The sequence below is a fragment of the Xenopus laevis genome, chromosome 5L (genome assembly GCF_017654675.1).
Source record: "Xenopus laevis strain J_2021 chromosome 5L, Xenopus_laevis_v10.1, whole genome shotgun sequence".
NCBI classification, from domain to species: domain Eukaryota; kingdom Metazoa; phylum Chordata; class Amphibia; order Anura; family Pipidae; genus Xenopus; species Xenopus laevis.
This window is the reverse complement of record NC_054379.1, coordinates 53,278,370-53,301,016: the sequence shown is the minus strand read 5'-3', so window position 1 is coordinate 53,301,016 and position 22,647 is coordinate 53,278,370. Positions and strand designations below refer to the sequence as shown.

The window sequence follows — 22,647 nt, the reverse complement described above, 5'->3', positions numbered from 1 at the left end:
GAGAACCCATATATGGTATATGATCCACCTGCTTTAGTGGATATGTAAATAAGGATATATATATATATATATATATATATATATATATATATATATATATATATATATAGTCCATCTTATATGACACTGGGAAAACAGAAAATCATTTAGATTTAAAGTCCCTTGGTTATTAGCAACATGACTGCATCAAGCAAATTTACAAATGAGGTTGCTATAGCACCCCTCCCAGACCTAGGAGAGAAGAAAAAGATGTATTTTGGGCTACTGGGTAGGAGAAGGCCGAGTGGGGCTTGGGAACTGGGAATTAGGATGGGTCACAACTGACCTACACATTTTTGGAATTCATTTTATTGTGACCACCTTGATAATTCTGCCTTCTTACACAAAGGGCTTTAGAAAAATGTATTTACAAAAATAAAGGAACCAAGAAACAGAGGGCTGTGTAACAGCCATAAATAATTTAAAACCAAAGGAAGAGAATTACTTTTCAGGTACATTATTGTGGAACACATTCCTGCATTTAAGCCATTTTGTTGTGAGACTACAATCAACTATCTGTTGTTTTGCAAACTTTCTATGAGCAGATGACTGAAGGTGAAGATCCAAATTGTACTATTTTAATTTATAGATTTAAATAATGAAGTAGATTATGAATCTTAGCACCCATGTATTAGAACTGGGATGTGAATGCTAATCTAGAACTAGATACAGCCAGGTTGTCCTTTCTTGGACATTATTTGATTGAGTGTTGATTGCTGCCACAGCTTGGAGATTTTGACAATAACATGACTAAAGAGAATTTCAGTTCCCTACCTTCCAGGCAGTGAGATTATAAACTAGTCCAATACAATTATTAGTGTGATCAAATGCACATTTCACATATACTCAACATGCCATTGTTTAAAAGGGGACCGGTCACCCCAAAAAAATATTCCAAATCCTATTTTATCACATTAGTTAAGCAAAATAAACTTGAAAGCAATTGACTGCCCCAACTCTATGCCTCATAGAGGCGGGGAAAATAATATTTGATTGACAACTCATATTTAAACACCTTTATAACAGGTATGGATGTTTTAATGGAAAAAAAAATATTTTTGTTCCAGGTTTCATTTGCAAAAGGCTTTCATTATGCAGCTTTTTATGTGTAGGTGACAGGTCCACTTTAATAAAAAATTTTTTTTTCGATTTCACGTTTAATTTCAAAAGAACTTTTATTATACAGCTTTTTATGTCTGGGTGACAGGTCTGCTTTAAGTGCCTTTCCTTTGCATATATAAAGACACTGACCAATTATCACTGATTATCAAAATAGTGTTCTACAGATGGGTCTGATGTCACTAACACTAACAAGTGTATAAAGTGGTGACTCTCTTGAACTGAAATGTATTCATTTGTCAGAAATTGTTATGGTGGGGAAAATAGATGTGGGTGTGGGTGTGGGTGTGGGTGTGTTATAGAATGCCATGATGAGAAATTGAAAAAGGAAATTATAGTTTTTGAGCCATATACAGGTCATTAGCCTATCAAGACGAGTCACACAAGTCAGCAGACAGTATCTAAATAGCTTAAAAAAGTATTTGAGACAACCCTTAAACTCTCACTATCATGCTCTATTTCTGTAATGCAATTTAAAACCTTCTTTTTCTACAAACAGTGAACACAAGTCTTTAGAAAATGCACAAGTTGACTATATTTATTTATATTTTTTACATTACGTTAAACAAATGTATTGCCAAATACAGAACATACACAAAATGTACAAAGATAAGATGAACCTACAGTGTGAGACAACAGCCCACTGAGAACCTGACACCTAGCGACCACTTTCAGATGTTTCTTTAGAACAATTAACTACATCACAGCGCTGAAAGTTATTATTGAATGATTCAAGGAAAACTTTCAAGCTCGACTGAAAGGACACTAGGCTGTACTTCTTCAACAAGTAAAATGAAGAGAAGAAATTACACATAGATATAAGCAGTATCACCCATACAGAAAATAAGAATTTTAAGTTTTTAACCAAAAGGCAATCATTACCACTTAGTACACAAAAATGAGTTAATAAATCAAATTAAGATAGAGATATGTCAAAATAGAGGCAGATAAATCAAAATGTGAGATTAGATCTCGGCACAAAAAAATGCAACCACTTTCTATTCATTCCTATGGGATGTTTTGAGTCAGATTTATTAATGGGCAGAATTCCCATTTGATTATTATTATGCTTTTACAAATCCCATAGGAATGAAATAGAAGTGAATTTTTCTGTGGCGAGATCGAATCTCAGACTTGGATAAATCTGCCCCTAATTCTGAGGATCAAATCTGGTTAGGATTACACAGGCAAATTTGTTTGACCTTCCAAAACTAGACTGTTAATTAAAACTGTGCACAAACTGTGGCAATTGGTCATCCAGCTGATGTGTGGTCAGTTTGTTAATTATCCAAAATTTATGATACAAACTGAGGGTACAGAAATCACACAAAGGCTAATTTACAACACTGGACAAGCTTGCACCATTGCAGCAATCCATAGATTGGCTTTATTTATTTGCCTGCTATAAAAAATATTAGTCAATTGCAGATTGTTGCTACAGGTCATGGTGCTGGTGCAAATTCAGCCAGTATCAGTAAATAAGTCCAAATGAATACCACCATCAGTAATGTAAAAAGGTTGAGATCCAGCTTTTGATTAGGGTTACCTCACAAAAAGGCTACAGATATGTTAAAAGAATAGTGTATGAGTAATCATTTTACAGTTCCAAATAAGTGCCCCCTTTAAATGTAACGCTAACTGCACTTCAGCCCGGGCCCTCTTTCCACACTACTCTAATTGACAGCATAATATTTCTCACTTACAAACACCAAAGCTACCCAGATAAAAGTTAAAGGGTGGAGAATGGAAAACCACAAAAGTAAAATATTAATAATAAAGACCAGTTCCAAAGTTGCTTACATTACTTCAATTTAGTGCCTCACACTGCATCTCCGTGGTAGTCTGAAAGAAGCAGTGGACTGTGAAATTATAGCAGGACAAGATCAATATTCCCAGCCAGCTATTTGTTTAAAAAAAGCTTTAAATATTAAAACCAGTATTTCACTTAAGAGTTTGAAAAAAATTGCAATTCGAAAGATTATTGCCCATAGGAAATATCTTTTTGCTAATGGACTTGAACCCTGTCAGAAAGCTGGACAAAAAATATCATATATAAAACATTTCTCTGTAAATGGCATCATAATAATGTCTTCTGATCCTCAGTTACTTTCTTCACTGTCAGAGTAAGCTCCCAGCTGCATCAGAGAGGAGACACCTGAAGAGCCAGGCAGGCTGGAGTTGACATTTGAAGAATGAGATTCTGCTACTGCACCTGCAGGCGAATATAAGAAAATAAATATGATTTAGTGGATAGATGGATTACGCAACCCAAACACATTATTAAATTCTAATTACAAGATTGTTTTACAATTATTACTATATCTTTCTCATCACATATTTTTATGCACAAAAGGTTAAAAGTTTTTCTTTGTAATTGGTGGTTTGGCCTTTAAATCCTGACACGTCTGTTAATGTTCAAGCCTATGACTAAGTGTCCTAGTGACACGAAACGCATTAGGCATGAGATGTTTATATGAATAAAATTCTTATTTTTACCTACTATCAGTCTGATCCATGCGTGACCTACTAGAGTCTCCTACTTCAACATTTGCTTATCTAGAAAAGGTCAGCTTACCAATGTTTAAGGGCCCAATGCCTGGACAATTGTCTATTTACAATACAAAAGTTCTGGACCTACTAGTAACATTAGGGTATTTTGATTGCCATGATCCTCCCAGAGAACAACAGTGATCAAAAATCCATTTCTGAGTTTTAGCTGCTTCTCAGCCAAAAGAGCAACTAAGGACCATGGTGATTAAACACTCAACTGTTCTAATTAATCTATATATTAATCTAAGCAATTAGCATTGCATGTACTTATTGTGCAGATACCACAGATTCTCTGGCACAGAACAGGGTTTTGTTTTACTGATGCAATGTCACCAGTAAAATGGAAGCTTTGGGATCCATGTATCTATTTTAAGCATGAGATCTCAATACGTTACCTAGACCAATAAGTTACCTAGACCAATAAGTTTTGTTTGTCATGGTTCAGTAATTATTTCTGTGAAATACTTTTAGCAGACAGAGCAATATAAGCCCAATAGAATGGAAACATTCTGGGATAATTTATGGTTACATAACAGGGGTTATTTATCAAAGGTCGAATGTTAGTTTTTTTTATACCTCGAATTAACTCACAGCTGGAATGGTTTCTTATTTAAGAAAAAAAACTTGAATGGAAAAAAATTAGATTCTGCATGTTCGGGTTGCGAAAACCAAAACGAGTTTTCCTCGTGGAAAAAAAATCAAATTGCTCGACAGGTTTTAGATGGTGCATTTTCGGATTTGAGCTATTTGCAGAGTCGGCGTATAATACATCTCAAAAAATTCAAGGTTTTTATTTAACCCTAAAAATGTAAGTTTGACCAAAAAAAAAAAATCAACTTGAAAACTAGAATTTTTGTGCAAAACACAAAAAATATCTCTTTAGAGAAGTAATTATTACCTGTGGATTGTAATGCAGACTCATTCTGCATTTCTGTGACTTTCGGTGCAATTTTTTCACGGTCCATTTTGGTGTTGTGCTGTTTAGCCTGGTCTTGCTGTGCCACCTCTTTCTTCCTCACTACAAGTCCTGATAAAAGTTGTCGGCTATTTACTTTGACACTGCTGCTTTCCAATTCCTCACCTCGCTGTTTCTTGTTCTGGAAATTATCATTCTATAGGAAAAGCATAGCAACACACGGTATTATGTGCTACAGGAAAGCATGCCCTCTCCATGTACTATATGTATATAGCTTAAAGACAAAACAGACTAAAAAGAATGAAATTGAAAGGGGTGGTTCGCCTATAAATTAATTTTTATTATATATAACATTTAGTGTATATAGCCTATGCCTAGCAACTTTGCAATTAGTTTTCTTTATTTTTATTTTTTTATAGTTTTAGAATTATTTGACTTCCTCTTCTGCCTCTTTCCACCTTTTAAATGGGGGTCACTGACCCCAGCAGCCAAAAACTTATTGCTCTGTGAGGCTACAATTTTATTGTTATTTGTTGCTGATGATCTTTCTGTGCAGGCCCTCTACTATTTATATGCCCATCTCTCGTTCAAATCATTGCCTTGTTGCTAAGACTCTACCAATCAGATAGCTGCTAAGATAAAAAATGGAGGTCTACTAAACAAAAAACTGAATAACTAAAAAACCAAGAATAAAAAAAATGAAGGTACAAAAAAAAAAGAGTTTGTCTAAATTAGTTTATCAGTTTTATATGCTTTTACACCTATGAATTAAAGGGGTGGTTCACCTTTAAGTTAACTTTTAGTATATTATAGAATGGCTAATGCAAAGCAACTTTTCAATTGGCCTTTATTTTTTATTCAAATTGTTCAAGCCTAGTCTAGCCCTTGACTTTCTTTTATTGTTGCACCATAATGGTCACCAAACCATTACTGGAATAATGTGATAAGTACTAACAAAAAAGTGAATTGCAGACTATAGCATTGCCTTTTTCTGCTTCATTTCTACATCTTGCTCTGGGAGTACATCACAATGTGGATAGTGTGTGTTTTGAAGTCACAGGAAAATTACCTTGGTTTTACAACACCTATTGCATGCATTGTTGGAATAAGTCCTACATGGCTGTGTGACTTTGCGGCTTCACTTTGTGTTATTAACTTAAAGTAGCAGAATCCAGTTTTTATAATCATTTTTTTTAAATGAAAATAAAGTGATATTTTTAATATAATCCAATAAGTAAGGAGTATTGGGGAGCACCTCCCATCAAATAGAAAATAACCGATGGTGTGCAAGGTCAAATAATTAAAACAATATAGAAAAGAAAAAGAATTGACCTATTGCTTTGCACCTTCCCATCCCTCTTAGTCCAAAAACAAAGTCATATATCTACCCCACAACATGTGTTAAAACATAACTTTTAATAAATATCAAAGTCCAGATTAACACCATTAAAAATACGTTAGGTACAGGGAAGCGAGATGTCACAGGATAGTGGGTTTAAAACAAATCTCTGCAGCAATATATATGCCGAACAATCCCACAAAATAATATGGTGGCGTTTTGTTGTGTACTGGTATCAGCCTTATACATAGACAATGGTAATCCACCATGCATAGCATCTTATACATTTAATTTAATATTACCGCAGCATTTAACGTCTAAAATATTAATATCGTAGCAGACTGCTGCGTTTAGACCGAAAGAGGCACTATCTAGGTGCGACTCTTAGCTTTATTGTGGCCGTAGCAGAAGTAGGTTCCGTTTCCCAACCATTCCGAACCAACCCCTTCGCCCACAGTATAAACCTTCCCAGGTACTGAAAGAGGTAATAAGTAAGTGCAGCTCTAAGCTTGCTGCGGCGATGAACTTATGATTCCATGTACCCACTGTTGCCAAGCCAACCCATTCTCCCGCAGTGAACACCCTCCCAGACGTTAAATAGGAGCAAAATTGTACTTGATGGTAAGGACATTAATTGTGTTATAGGATATAAAAGAAGCCGGTCCCAGCACCACAGCCACACCAACCCCTTCACCCACAGCGTAGCAACTTCCCAGTGGTGACAATTATCCCATTTGTTTCAGGTATCTTGCGACGCCCTGCCTAACGAAATTAAAATCGTGAAAGAGTATGCGCCTGACACGCGTTTCGTTCACAGCATGTGAACTTTGTCAAAGGCTGACATAAGGTACCTTATAATTGGCTAACTTTGTCATTACACTGTTCTTCATTTAGGTTTATGCTTAGAAATTACTTATTTAATCACAGTTGGACTAGCAACTCTAAGTATATTTCACAAGTTGGTGATATTTGGCGAGTTTAGTTCACTTCTATGTACATTAAATATCTACCAAAGATCATGTTTTGTAGCTTACCTTAACCAATATATCAGTTGCTTTTGTTTTTTGGGTGTGTTTAGGCTTCACTTGAGAACCCTCTTCATCCGAGTCAGAATCTTCCAACAACCGTTTTCTGTTGGCTGCTTCCATCATTGACCTAAAACAAACATTTTTATAGTAACATAGCAGACCCATCCTTAAAATATCCATATACGATAGAATAGTATTTAAGAATGCTAGTTATTCTAATCTGTTCATTATTAATCAGAGTACATAGAATTATTGTTTAATTTCTATTTTTTTGCTATCAACTTGTGGACCTGGAACAGCAAGCTGCTTAGCAGTTTTTGGTTGTTTGACAACATGGTTGGGGTGGGATATATAGTACACATATTCTGTGATCCTGTGGTTGGTCAACCAAAGGAGTGTAATTAATGTGAAAAATTATGCTGGACCAAAATGAATGAATGAAGCTCAAGACCCTAAGATATAAATTAGTGTTCTCTTGGCCCTACATCTTAATATCGGGGAGATGAGCTGCCAGTATGTGCACATGCTAGGTCACATTTATTTTGAATTAACTTATGAGAAAGTTTTAGAGATTTAATCAGATTTTTAAATACCATACTAATTCTTCAGTCTTTTACACAGTGCATAAACTGTGATATGAATATGTGCTGATTAATTAATTATTTATAATATAATATAATTATTTATAAATTATACAAACCTCAGCTCTTGTTCATCCTCCTCCTCTTGCCGCCTCCTGATCTCCTCCTCTGTTGCTTTATAAACCTCCAGCATTCCTTCAAAGTCCACATTTGCCTGGCGCTGATTTAGTTCTTTCAGTTCTTGTAGGTTCTCTAAAACCTCCATCTCCATTTTGGAATCCTTGGTACGGTTCTCAAGAACCTACAATAATAAAAATGTTTGTACAACCATCTTCAAATTCTACTAAAATTCTACTTAATTTATCAACTCAGTTCCAGTATTTGTCACACTTGGATATTTATGGTGATTACCCACTTAGGTGAATGTTAGACCAGACAAACTGCCTATCACTGCTGGTAAAAGCAAATTCCTCAGGAATAGAATGTCTATAAACCTAATCGAAGAACATCACTCCCACAAGGTTAGACAAGTAGACAAGTATAAGGCTTGTGATTATAAGTTTCAGCTTGCTAATAAGAGAGAATAACTCAGAAGCTATTTTTTAAGTCATACTAACGAGGTAGTAATGTATTTCTAACTAATGCAGATGTGCAACCCCCAGGACTTAAAAAAAAAATAATTGCAATCCTAAAAAAATTATCAGAATTATTTTATTGTCAGAATGCTCATAAAAGAAAGAAGGACTGAAAAAAAAAATCAAAGGGACCAGGGGCAACAAGAGAAAAAGTAATAGGGTAAAAATAACCATACAAAATAGGGAAACAAAAATAGATAAAAAAAATACTAGGGGCATAAAAAAAAAATAGATTTAAAAGAGAAGATAATTAGGAAGAGAAACTGTGGTACCCAAGAACAACAGAGAAAACACAGTATACTGTACCTTGTCAAAAAAGAACAAAAACAGAACATATCAAATTAAAAAACAATATTTTATGAACCCATTCTTGTTACAAATAAATGGTTACATTTATTCATACCTTCATAGGGTTATTGAGCTCTTCTTCTTCGCGTTCTTTTTGAAATCTCTTTTCTTCCTCCTCTATCAATTTTTCTGCTTGGAAGTTGCGAGTTGCTCCATGTTCCATGGCATAATCTGTGTTTTCAGGGTCTGTCTGTGTGCAAAAAACTAAATGTTATACAGAAAAACTAAAAAATTATACATGCAATATTCAAAGTCAAAATAGATATAACAACTGGAAATACAGGGAGATGTGTTAACCTAAAAGCTCCTATCTAAACAACTAACCCTGACCTTAATGAAGACAAAGCAATCATAGATCCAGACTGATGGCAAAACATTTTTGGTTTTGGTTTTTCAGTAGCCTAAAGGTAATAGTAAGAGGTGCATTGTTTTTGTCACCCCAGTTAATGAGGAGGAGACAACATAGCAAGTCTCACACCCATATTTCTTTATTCTCTGTAATAATAAAACAGTACCTTGTACTTGATCCCATCTAAAATATAATTAATTCGTATTGGTGACAAAACAATCCTATTGGGTTTAATTAATGTTTAAATGATTTTTTAGTAGAATTAAGGTATGTTGAGCCAAATTATGGAAAAAAACCTTATCCAGAAAGCCCCTGGATAACAGTTCCCATACCTGGATCTATAACCTTGCTATAATGCATGGGGTGCCCTGAACCAATTGGGCAGGTTGTGGGTTTCAAGTTATCAAGTCTAAAAGCCACTGTTTTATACTGTATATGTAATTGTAGTTTATGCTTCAGATGCCTTATGTTTTCACACACCCATAAAGCCATACATTCAAAATACATTTTGGCAACAGGCACTTCATAGTGTGTCAGAATTTCTTCCTTCACCCCCTCTTTCCTTTCCCCAATATCATACCTTAAAAGTAATCTCAGCTAGGCAACGTGTACACTTAATATAGAAGCGGAAAATAGGGAGTCCCAGATACAGTTCATTTTGCACAGTTTCTTTTCTAGCATTGAACTTCTTTCCTTTGTAAATGTACTCTCCACAAGTTTTACACCTGCATAAACATTGAAGGAAAAAAATAATTACTTGGTCTGGACAGTACGATGAGTATAGAAAGATTTCACACAAGTGAGTTACCCATTAAATACCAGAAGACATATACTCACCTCATATTAAATGGTGCCATCAGACGAACCACATATTGGCGATCTTTTGGGAGCTTTAACTTTGGGATTTTAGATGGATCAAAATCTGGAGGGTAATATTTCTAAACAGATGTAAAGTTAAAATAAAATGTTAGAATATGAAAAAGAATAATGTAAACAATTATTCAAATGTGAACAGACTGTTATAGCAACAAAGGCTTTATTTATAAAATCAAACAAATACATGTTTGATTGCCTAGAAATAAATATATATATAAATATATATATATATCCCCATATATGCAAGGATTCAGAGCTCTTAAAAGTCTCTGCTTATGGAAAAATGTATGGAAAAAATCATGACAGCAAAGACTACGATGACTTTATATTGCATAATAGGAATTCCCTGGGGAATTTTATGTTTCAAGTGAGCTTACTTGTTTTCAAACATGCAGATGATGCACTGTGTGCAAACAGTGGCTTTATGTACTATGCTTTCCGAAAAAAGATGATCATATATTTCAGTACAACAAAATCAATGTTCAATTAAAAGCTGCTTATTCTTAAATAACATCAGAATGTATCCTGTACCATAACAGTTAACTGCTATTAAAAGACAAGTGCTGAATAATATGTTTAAACCTAATTTACATTGGTTATTTACACTCAAGTGTACAATGTATATTCTTTATCAATGTAGAGGGAACCTTGTCAGGGTGCCTGGGTATTTAGACAACACTATGAGACGCTTTGATTCCATATCTGTTTGAGTATATTCTAATTATTTACACTTACCTATAAAAAATGGCTATATATATTTATATATATAGCTATATACAGATGCCTGTGTACAATTACATTTAGCACGAACTGTATGAATGTGTAAGCTCTGCTTTCGAGAAGGGTTTACAACTTTATAACACAAACATAATACCTGTGGTGTATTGCTTACATTAAATTGACTGATAATAGTATGCACTATTTTAAACCTGACCATTCATGCTTTAACCATGTCCCTGTGAAAAGTCTGCTGTTTGAGGTTACTAAAACACGTTGGGCCACAAAAGTGGGCCCATGAGCCATTGCCTCTTAGGCCCCTATCATATACTGTTCTGCTGATTCAGGCAGTTTCTTCTCCATGTATGATCAGCCTGAGCAGAATTTAGTCAGAAAACGCGATTGTGCCATTGTTTCTAGCAACATATACAAAATGACAGTTGTTGCACACGAGGGGCAAAAGCTAGCTGAATCAGAGTGTTCGTCACTGGCACCACTTCGCATCTGAAGAACTGTGAGCGCTCTATACATATTCGGACATTGTCGCCAACTTAAGCTAAATTAACCTACTCCTCCGTACACTACATCTGCTTCTCAACATAAACCCACCCTATCCCCATAACCAACCGCACCACTCCCTTCCCTGTCTGCCCCATCCCTTGTTATAATATTATTCCGTACATTTAAGACTTTCCGCTCAGACATGTTTAATCTTCACTCTTCGGTAGCTGTAGCATTCAAATGGCGCGCATTAATGACGTCACCCAGCCTCTCAAGAGCACATAAGGAAGCGTCTAAATATTCTCGCGTCCTCTCCTCTACGTCACCTACAGCGCCCCCAAGTAGTCCAATGGGTATGATCGTGCAGTCTCCTAGCAACCATACACTATACGTACAACCATACAAATATGACGGACGAGAAGGAGGCTGCTGGTAAGTTTTTGCTACTTAAAAATAGAAAAACGAATGCAATTTTCTTGCAAGATACATCTCTTATGCAGTATAGCGCTATATTCCTAGAAATGAGCCATGTTCTCTGAAGCATTTATCAGGGCACACAAGCCTTACACATGTTTAAAGGGGCTGTTCACTTTCTAAACACTTTTTTCAATTCAGTTGTTTTTAGATTGTTCCCCAGAAATAAAGACTTTTTTCAATTGCTTTCCATTATTTATTTTTTACAGTTTCAGTCTGGCAGGTCAGTAATTCATGTGCAGACTCTAAACTGTTACAGTTTTGCAACATTTAGGGGCCCATTTACTTAGTTCGAGTGAACGAATAGAATAAAAAAAAACTTCGAATTTCGAATGGTTTTTTTGGCTACTTCAACCATCGAATTGACTACTTCGACCTTCGACTACAACTTCGAATCTAATGATTCGAATTAAAAATCGTTCGACTATTTGACCATTCGATAGTCGAAGTACTGTCTCTTTAAAAAAAACTTCGACCCCCTAGTTCGCTACCTAAAACCTACCGAAGTCAATATTAGCCTATGGGGTAGATCCCCATAGGCTTTGGAACAATTTTTAGGTCGAAGAAAAATCATTCGATCGATGGATTAAAATCCTTCAAATCGAACGATTCGAAGGATTTAATCGTTCGATCGAACGATTTTTTGTTTGATCATTCGATCTAACTATTTGCGGTAAATCCTTCGACTTCGAATATCGAAGTCGAAAGATTTCAATTCAGCAGTCGAATATCGAGGGTTAATTAACCCTCGATATTCGACCATAAGTAAATTTGCCCCTTAGTTGATACATTTCTCACCAGTATCTCTGGAGTATTAGCAACTATTGTATCAATTCTAACAGCTGCCTGTGATGAAACCTAGAGATTCTGCTCAGCAGGGACAAAGATAAGAAATGTATCAACTAAATGTATCCATTTAGAACAGTTTACAGGGTCGGCGACCCCCCTCCCAGAGCTGCTTCAGAAGGTGAAAAATGACACCTTACACTTCAATATAAAAACAGTCACACATAGAAAATAGAAAGTCATTGGAAAAAGTTATTTCTGATGATCTATCTGAAAACAACTAGTTGTTTGAATGTGAACCACCCCTTCAAATCTTTAGCTGGTAATTAATAGCATGCTGTCCTGTTGAATGCTGCAGACATTTAAACAATTGTGTGTCATTACACCTTATCACACAAAGCAGCAAGTAATTTCTTTTCTCCAGGAGTGCAGGTAATAAAGTGGTTGTTCACTTTCGAGTTAACTTTTAGTATGATGCAGAGAGTGATATTCTGAGACAATTTGCAATTGGTTTTCATGTTTTATTATTTGTGGTTTTTGAGTTATTTCGCTTTTTATTCAGTGCTCTCTAGTTTCCAGCTGGTTACTAGGGTCTGAATAACCCTAGCAACCGTGCATTAATTTAAATAAGAGACTGAAATATAAATAAAAGGTTTGAATGGAAAGATGAGCAATAAAAAGTAGCAATAATAATACATTTTAAGCCTTACAAGGCATTTGTTTTTCCCTTTATTTTCTTTCCACATCTTTTTGATCTCTACATTTATCCTTCCCCTTCTACTGTTGTCCCACTTTTATTGTTCCCCATTTCCCCATTACGCTGCTCCTTTTTTCCCCACTTCTGCCTTACACTGTAATTGAGAAACTTTTCTTGGCTTCAATTGTTCGAAATTCAGGGAAGGGAAGCAAGGAGAAGCAACGACAAGTACTGCATTATTATAAATTCTTAACAATTCTCTGTTCTTGCTTTATATGTATTTAAAGCTGCAGTTGATTGCAGCAAACTATGTTATGCTAATGGCAAGTGGGGCATTTTGTATACTACTACTGTCAGACTCAATACAGTGTGTGATGTCATAACTCTGCCCCTAACACCACCCCCCCCCGCCCCCCAAACATCCTCATCCCACCCCTGCGGACAGAGATAGCCTGAACACAGCAGATTTGATCAAAAGCTTGGTACAAACAAGGGTAAAACAAAACCATAATTTTGACATGCGATGCACTGCACTGAGTTGTAACAACCTTACTTTGGCCCCTGTTTTGCCTACAATTCTGTTCAACCCTTGTCTGTACTGTGCATTGGAACAAAGTCTGCAGTATTCAGGTTCTCTATTTAAAACATGTCAATATCCCTTTAATTGTCTGCTATGATTAATTCGTTTTCTTGATCATATTTTTACAGAATCCCTAGTGACAGATTTACAGAAAAAAATTACAGAAGCCTTTGAGGTTTTTGACCATGAATGTAACAAAACAGTTGATGTCAGGTAAGGACAATCACTACTGTAGTTCTTTTTTCTTTTTATAGTATACTGAACAATATTACTACGTTGCACTGAGGAGGGGGGTCTGTTCTTTTTAAGGGATTTTTATTCAAAAGTTTATCTCCAAGTGCAAATGAATGTCTTGCAATATATATTGCGCTCCCTATATACAATATTTCAGTTCTGCAAGTTGGCATTTTTCTTATGTAACGTATAGTATATTATATATATATATATATATATATATATAGAAAATTGTGTCCTAGAATTGGCGTGCAAGTCCATAATCAGTCAGGGGGGAGTTGGTACACCATGTTTAGGTGCTTTTTAAATTAAAATAAATGACTGAAAATAAATATTTATAAAAAATGTTTATAGTGCCAACACATTCTGTAGTGATTTACAGAGATTATACAGTACATCATTCACATAATTTGGGGCTTGGTCTAACCAACACTGTAGCATTGACCTTCTGTTCTGTAGACATGTTGTTTCTAGCTGACATTTAGAAGAAGAACTAGTGTATAGTGTTGCATGGGGGATTACTGATTTTATATGCACATGAGATTTAGGCAGTGTAGGGCTCACATACAACGAGGGGCTGTGCCTTGGCATAGCATGTGAACTGACATATTTTGGCCACATTGTGGATTAACGACTAAGGTTTTGTGTAACAGTTATTTTTTACAAAGGTTGTGCATGGCAAAACATTTGCTACTGTACCTTTTATTAGCTACTTACTGTATATGAAGATTTTCATATTGTTGTTTGACCCTTATCGCTGATATACAGTATATAACGATGAAAGAGGACCACATATAATAAGCATGTCATTATAATGAAGGTGTTATTTTCTCTTTATGAATGTTTTCTGCTAGAACATTATATCTTTAATTAAGTTTATTCTGCTTTTCATTATGTTTATGAATATTTTAAGGCACCTGTCAGGATAAATGAAAACATTTTAATGGGTGGTGTAAAATATACCTTAATATATAAAATACACTTAAGGTACAGTCCTATAAGTGCAAATTAGGGTTACTCTTCCCCAGGGCCGGATTTACATAGCGTATGCCCCTAGGCCCACTGCCGTTCGTCGCCCCTGCCCCCTCCCCTTTATTCGTGCAGATTTTCATCATCTGGACCGGAGCAATGGGGATTGGCGCACGGGAAATTTAAAAAATGATTGCATCTTTGGCGCATCCAATGTTTTTGAACCAATATTGGTATGGTTGGGCAGCCTGCCGCCCCCCTAAAATCCTGCCGCCCTAGGCCCGGGCCTAGGTGGCCTTTCCACAAATCTGGGCCTGCTCTTCCCTAATCAAGCAAAACCCTTTCTTTGTCAAGAGTTCTCCTTTAAAAAGTATGCAGTATCCTCATATGCAATAAGTACTGTATGCTATTAGCCCATCTAATTTTTTGTAGCTAACAGGAAACAAAATATGAACCGTACCCTGTTTTATTTTAAAGTCCAAGGCACTAACTGTGCTACTGTTTTAATAGAGAGATTGGAACAATCATAAGATCTCTAGGATGTTGCCCAACTGAAGGAGAACTTCATGATATGATTGCAGAGGTAAGGTTATTAAAACAAGAATACAGAAGTATATGCACTAATTGTACCTGTATATTTATATAAAAACTGAAAATTGTAACTATAAATGTAAAAATGAAAATCCCAGTGACTTTATGATGCTTGTATTTTGCCAGCTTAAATAATGATGCACAGGATGTACTTTTCTCAACTTCTACTTTCCTACAGCTCAACATTTAAGTTTTTCTTACTTGATCAAGCTGTTGATTTCGATTAAATAAGATTAATGTTTTGTATGGCTACTTAATTGTTTAATCTATGGTAAATGTACAGAACCCCCAGGCGGGACTACGATCCTTCCTCCCCCCCCCTCTCCCTCCCTGTTTTAACCAATGAAAACCAATAAAAATGAATGCTTTTAAAAATGCTGTGTAAAATAAGTGTCACTTTTAAGACATAGCTGAGAAAGCTTTTTCTTGTTAAAGGCAACAAGCAACAACAGTCTCTGTGAGCATGTGGCCAATAGATTGTACTGTTTCATTGTAGGCTATTACTAAAATCTTACATTCCTCATCAGAAACTATTATGGCAGTACTATGGCAGTATTATTTAGATTTATATTCCCTGCATTTTAGGTAGAAGAAGAAGAACCTACAGGGTACATCCGTTTTGAAAAATTTCTCCCAATGATGACTAAGGCATTAATGGAGAGAAGGTATACATTTTATTAGGTCTGTTATCAGGAATACTTAGGACTTTGGATTTTCTGGATAAGGCTTTCCTATATTTTAAGCACCATGTCCCAAAACACATTTAACCTAGGATAATTATTTTGCCACCAACATGAATTTATACTGGGTTAATTAAATAGGAACTGTCATTGATATAAACATGTATCGGTGATATATCAGAGTACCTATTGCTAGTTATGGTAAGTCAGCTTTAAAAGTTGGTGGGTGGGATATAATTATTTTGTAAGTACTCTAAAGATTAACAGGTATAGTAGTACATGTATATACTCAAACCAAATGTGTTTTATGGTGACATTAGGTACAGGGTGTCTTTGCACAGCCAGCAACCAGCTGATGTCTGCCTGTAGACCCAAAACAAAACTTTAGTAATGGAAAAGGTTGCAAATTGATCTGATGAATACATTATAAATAAGGGTGCAGTTGCCCACAAGTCTGCTCTTGAATGAATTATGTACAAGGTGTGGAGCATCTGTGTACAAGTTTGTGGCAGAGGCATCTGATGTGAGTAATGCATTGAAGGGGCTATTTATCATGCTGTGTAAAGTAACGAATTACACCAAACATCACCAGGCATCACAGTGTAAAACACACTTGGGTTCATTTATAAACACTGGGCAAATTTGCACCTGGGCAGTAACCCATGACAACCAATCAAATATTTGCTTTCATTTTTCAACCTTCAGCTGGTAGAAAAAAGCCAGTCAGTGATTGGTTGCTATGCATTACTGCCCATGGGTTGTGTATTGATTTTACACAGTGTGATAAATAGTCCCCTAAATGTATATTGTGTGGAGCATGAGCCAACATTACTGTTAGTTTTTGCATGGAATGTAACAGGTTGCTTTGGTGATGATCTTGGTAATCAGGGGACTGACAAAGAAAAGATACATGCCTCCCCCATTATTTTCAAGCTGCCTCATTTACTAGGAAAAATATGGTACTACACAACTCTCCTAAAGTGATGCAGTAATGCATCACAACTTACACAAAAATTACTAGAACTGGAAAGTACAATGCCTATTTGTTCGCAGTTCCAGTGCATTATGGCAAGTTTATTGGTCCTGTATATGAAAACAACACTACACTAGAACAACAATAAGTATTTAAACCGTAGCCTATGGTTGGTAACCTTCAACAAGTAATAAAAAATGTTACCCCAGATTACAGGCGATCCTGCATCCCCCCCCCCATGACTTTATGATACAACCCACTTCCCCTCGAACTGATTCAACCCATCTTTATAGGTTGGATATATGCCTGGACCCCCTTCCTAGGGTGTATTGCTCTGCTGATTCATATAGTAAGATACCTGCCAAAATGGGGCCTACAGTTAAAGGTCTGATTTTATGATTAAGCTGTAAAAAGGAAAACTTGATTTAATTTTTTGTTTACATGATGCAAATTAAGGACTTCCAGTGATTTTCATTTTGTTTTGCAGGTACAGACCCATTCCTGAAGATGTTCTCCTCAGAGCTTTTGAGGTTTTTGCTTCACAGTAATGTTTTAGTAGGCAGTAAAGAGCATTAGCAAACACTGCTAATCAACTTTATTTACTAATTTGCAGGTTTTAGATGAAAAGAAAAAGGAATACCTCACTAGAGAAGAACTTATCAAGTATATGACTGAAGAAGGTACACACACACAATACACATTTTTTGAGACAATACTAACCTAGAAATAGCTGCTTTTTGGAATCACCACACAAACTGTGTTTTTAATTGTCCCAGGTGAACCATTCACACAAGAGGAGATGGAAGAGATGGTGTCAGCTGCAGTGGATCCAGAGAAGAGTGTTGTTCCATATAGAGAGTATGCTGCAATGATGGTCGTTGATGATTACTGATCATCAATCAAAGAAAACAGGAGGCATTTTGAAACATAACGTTAAATTATATATAAAGCAGAGTCTTTTAGACTCAAAGGTTTTTAATCCCCCAGCCTGCTCAATTTGTTTAGGGCACCCCATGCATTATAGCAAGGTTATAGGTACAGGTATGTGACCAGTTATCAAGACGGCTCGGATCCTGGGGTGTTCCAGATATAAGAGATTTCCATAATTGCATCTTCATACCTAAAGTCTACTAACAATATCATTTTAATCCTTAGATAAACCCAATATAATTTTTTTGCCTTCAATAAGAATGTAATTATTTGATTACAATGGAGTCTATTGGAGATGGCCTTCCTGAAATTCTGAGCCTTCTGGATATCAGATCATATATCTGTATATGATCATATCAGTCATTGTGCTTCATTTCCTAAAAATCTAGTACAGCTACCAAAGACAGTATATATGTACTTTTCCAGTTAGACATTTACATTTGAGGCAGTGGTTCACAAAAAAACAACTTTTTGCCATGCAGTCAGTGAAAGGAATGCGTGTTTGAATCTGAGGCAAACACATGACAAAGTATGAACATGGACGTAAACATCAATACTTGTAATATAGATGTTTTTGACAAATAATGTTTATAATAAAACAAACGTTTATCAGATGCTACTTTGTTAAATATAAGCATATGGGCCCAGGAGCCTTTGCAACTACTGATATGCATGCTAATAACATCTGAATGCATATATATTTATATTTTAAATGTATGCTATCATAGGGAACCATGCTGTTTTCAAAATAGTATATTCCTCATGCATTCTCCTGTAAATGTAACTTTAAAACTGAGGCATCAGGCAAGCCATTCTAGGATTCTTTCAGTCATCTGAACAGGACCACCATCCATAATCATGGGCTAGCTGGGTGGTGTACCCTGCCAACACGTATAATGGCACCCCAGTGAAAACAAAAAGCCCCAGATACAGATAGCCTGTCCATTAACCACCCACTCCCCTTTAAAAACTCTGTCCCTATGCTACCCACCTTTCATCTCTTGGGACCCCCTCTCCCACTGGCCTCTGCCTGGACTACTTACTGTCCCACCTGATGGCAGACCTGCTCCTGAATTAAATAAAGTGAAAGGAAGGGGGAACTTTAACTGCAAATACAGTATATATAGTGTGACAAGCTGGCTGCCTGTACACACAGTTTTTGGAGGAAATTAGCAATGGTATCATAAAGACAGGGATACCACATCTTCAGGCTAAAACTCAGGTTTATTCAAGCAAACTCTTCCCAACAAAAAGTCACAATCACTGTAGACTCTCAGTCACCTGATCAGGACTCCCTCTGCTCCTTGCAGTGGCAGGCAGCACCCCCAGCCCCTCTGAGAGCTCCTAACACAGACAGGTAACCTTCCTGTTCTGTGCCCTGCTCAGAGAGACCTTCCTAACATTTTAGAACCATTTAGACCTTCCTAATATTTTAGAACAATTTAGTACCTTTCCACAAGACAGCCTTCCTGTGGAACGTGAGCTCCAATAAGAGAACTGGACCACTGGAATGATTGTCTGGCTTGCCTGTTCCTTCCAGAACACTATAGCTTCCATGGCCAGACAGCAAAATTCTTTAAACAGAGAAACTATTCCCTGTTTCGTAACATCTCCTTTGCAGCTTACATGTCCCTATGGGTGAGAAATTAAAGGCAAAACTCATCTTTTTACACATTTCTTTGGTCACTCTACCACAACAGTAAGAGGTAATGAGCCCGACACCATGACACAGCCAGGGGCGTAACTACAGAGAAAGCAGACCCTGCGGGGCCCAGGAGGTACATTGGGCCCCACGATGAGCAATTTCAACATATATTGGTAAAACAGGACAAACACTGGATATGTTGGGGGCCCTCAAATTAATTTGCTGTAGGGCCCAGCAACATCTGTTTATGCCACTGGACACAGCCATACCCTTCCAAAAAGCAGATTACCTGAAGGCGGGAAAAGGTTTCAGGATCCTACAGGTCAGCTCAGAAATCGCCTGCATTGCTATGTTCTCCCCATAAAAAACAATTGGTCAGGTGTTGAAAATAAATAAATAATAAATATATGTCTCCCCAATCCTTCTGCACTGTAAAAACAGTTATTTACAAATGTCAATAGGACTATGTGCTTCAGCAAACACAGTGCACAGTCCTACTGGCTTCACTTTGGTAACTTCAACTCTGCTCCATGTGGGGGCAGGGAGGGGGGAGCTGGGGGAAATCATCTGGGTTGATGCACAGCTTGGAAAGAACACTAAGGCAGTGCAATAATGAGACTGAAAGGCTATTTAGTAATTCATTTAATGAAAGTTGAGCCCTGCACTAACTCTATGCAGCCACGCAGAATGCATGTAATGTAAAATAACTTTAAATTATTGCTAATTTAGACATGCAATTTTTGGTGCACAGCCCCATGTTTTTTTCCCACAATGCAGCATTTTACCCTCCTGAGTCATTGTAGCCGAGCACAACCATATGCCACATTTGTATCAGATATGTCCAAATGATGGGGTCACTTCTGTGATGTAATGGTGTCAGCATGTAAGTCTGGGGTACTGACGTTGGGGTGATAGTAGCTCCAGGATTCCCCAGTGTCTATACGTGTTTTTATGAAAGAATGCTTAGTGCAGCTCTGGAAGTGCAAGGAATTTCTTTAGGTGCAAGTACCTTTAATGAATGCTGTAAATATTGTGTCCACTTTTGTGTGACCACAACTGCACTTAGTAAATAAACTCTATAGTGCCTGGGTTCAACATGTCAACTTAGTCTCTTTAGAGGGGTTGTAAAGGCAACCCACAAAGTTTAGGGATTCCCTTTAAAGCTTTAACATTTCAATAGGGATACCTTTGCTCAGTTAAAGCCTTCAATATACTGGCTGCATCACGTCACCCCAGCTCCAATGTTTGCAATGTGCTGTCTCTTTTCTACGGCAAGAGCCAATCAAAAATACTGTACATATACCTGACACGCTTAGGCACCATGTGTAATTGTTTCCCATTCCCAGAGAGCGAAGACAGCACAGCCTGCATCCACTATAATTTCTGCATAATGGGTTTTAGGGCTGATAGACAATAATAGAAGGTAGGTAGGATGTAGTCAGCTATATATGTTTTTCTAAGAAGGTAGTCTGTGCATTAAAGAATGGTTCATATAGGTTTTGGTTATCACTACACAAAATTAAATACTTTATTTATATTAACAGTCCTTGAGGGACTTCATCATATATGATGTCCATCTCTACCGAATTTCCATGGGGACTTAATCATATGAAATGGGGCATATCACATGGCTACTTTGTGGAAGTCCAAACCCCACAAGCAGGTGTCCCGCCTATAAGAGGACTTGACCTGAGCTGGCATCTGCCCCTTAAAGAAAGAAAGTATATGTGGATCCACAAAGTTCATATATATATATAAAATACATTTAATATAATCCCTCCCTGGAATTGTTCATACATGTTGATACTTATTGTCCAATTCTCTCAAATAATGCACTGTGTATTCTTCCTTCCTGTACCCCACTTGGGTTTTTGTTTCCTATCAGTTATATTTTTTTTTACTGAAGTAATGTAGTTGAAGTAATGTAGTTGTAATGCTCCTGAAATTGAACACAATTTAACTAAAGTAATATTTAAATAATATTATACAGTAGCACCCTAATTTTCCGTGGTGAAAAAAATGCTGTAAAATCCAGGAAAATGTAAAATCAGGGAAATGTATTATGCATAATATATAGGTGGGACCACAAAACAACAATGTAAAATGTGAGGAAACTTAAAATAAGGGGATGTAAAATTGAGGTTTCACTGTAATATTAATAATAAGAATATAAATATACAAAAATTAAAATAATATAATAACATTTTAATAAAATAATTAAAGTCACACATGATAGCAGCTCTTACTTTCTAAATCAGCTTATAAAATGTCCACAACCAGCAGAGGGCACAACCTCACCATGTTAATGTAATTAAATAAAAGGCTACCAGACAATTCATGTGGCAAGATTTCTGATTAATAAAGGTATTGTAAATTAGAAACAAAACATCTTATTTACACAGATATATTGTATTCTAAGGGCTATTCCACACGGGGAGATAGCCACGCGTTTGCGGTCGCGGCGACAAAGCGCCGCGCCAGTCGCCGCGACCGGCGCAGGCGACAGTTTTGTATGGGCGCCTATGTAAAAACGCCTGTGCTAACCACACGAGGCGATGCGCTTTTCAACAGCGCCTCGTGTGGTTAGCACAGGCGTTTTTACATAGGCGCCCATACAAAACTGTCGCCTGCGCCGGTCGCGGCGACTGGCGCGGCGCTTTGTCGTCGCGACCGCAAACGCGTGGCTATCTCCCCGTGTGGACTAGCCCTAAAGGGTTTACCGCTGTATATGGTCTGCAGCCTTGGGATACATGGGAATTGTTGAATTCTCTGCCAGTTGCTATGTCATATTGGTAGTTTGAGGGAAGAGGAATGAGAAACTATTGGTAGTATATTTAACAAGGCGCAGCCCCTTGGCCAAATTCAAATAATTTTTAAAAAGAGCATAAAAAGTATTTTAGTACCATCAATACTGTACGAATGGATCTTCACATCAGGACAAAATATGTTATATAATAATATGTACATTTTAAATTTCAACTAGAAGGAATATGCAAGAAAACTATAGGTTGCTTACAAAATGTATTTCCAGTTTACAACTGTGATCTGATCAACTCAATTAACAGAAACTCAGCAACAATTGATAGGAAA

At 36.6% G+C, this 22,647-nt stretch overlaps 2 protein-coding genes across 3 annotated transcripts; one reads left to right on the top strand and one right to left on the bottom strand.

Annotated features, from left to right (window-relative positions):
• Positions 1–1,675: 1,675 nt before the first annotated feature.
• yju2.L (YJU2 splicing factor homolog L homeolog) lies at positions 1,676–11,334 on the bottom strand. 2 transcript variants are annotated; one of them, XM_018262011.2, is made up of 8 exons: positions 11,179–11,334; positions 9,742–9,842; positions 9,485–9,629; positions 8,611–8,745; positions 7,692–7,873; positions 6,998–7,118; positions 4,607–4,820; positions 1,676–3,370 (listed from the first exon to the last, which is right to left on the bottom strand). In XM_018262011.2, exons 1-8 carry the CDS (start codon positions 11,200–11,202, stop codon positions 3,258–3,260), a joined length of 1,035 nt encoding a protein of 344 aa, XP_018117500.1. In that variant the 5' UTR covers positions 11,203–11,334; the 3' UTR covers positions 1,676–3,257.
• efcab2.L (EF-hand calcium binding domain 2 L homeolog) lies at positions 11,291–18,526 on the top strand. The gene is made up of 7 exons (XM_018263081.2): positions 11,291–11,430; positions 13,664–13,748; positions 15,249–15,321; positions 15,915–15,994; positions 17,470–17,512; positions 17,596–17,662; positions 17,759–18,526. Exons 1-7 carry the CDS (start codon positions 11,406–11,408, stop codon positions 17,872–17,874), a joined length of 489 nt encoding a protein of 162 aa, XP_018118570.1. The 5' UTR covers positions 11,291–11,405; the 3' UTR covers positions 17,875–18,526.
• Positions 18,527–22,647: the final 4,121 nt, after the last annotated feature.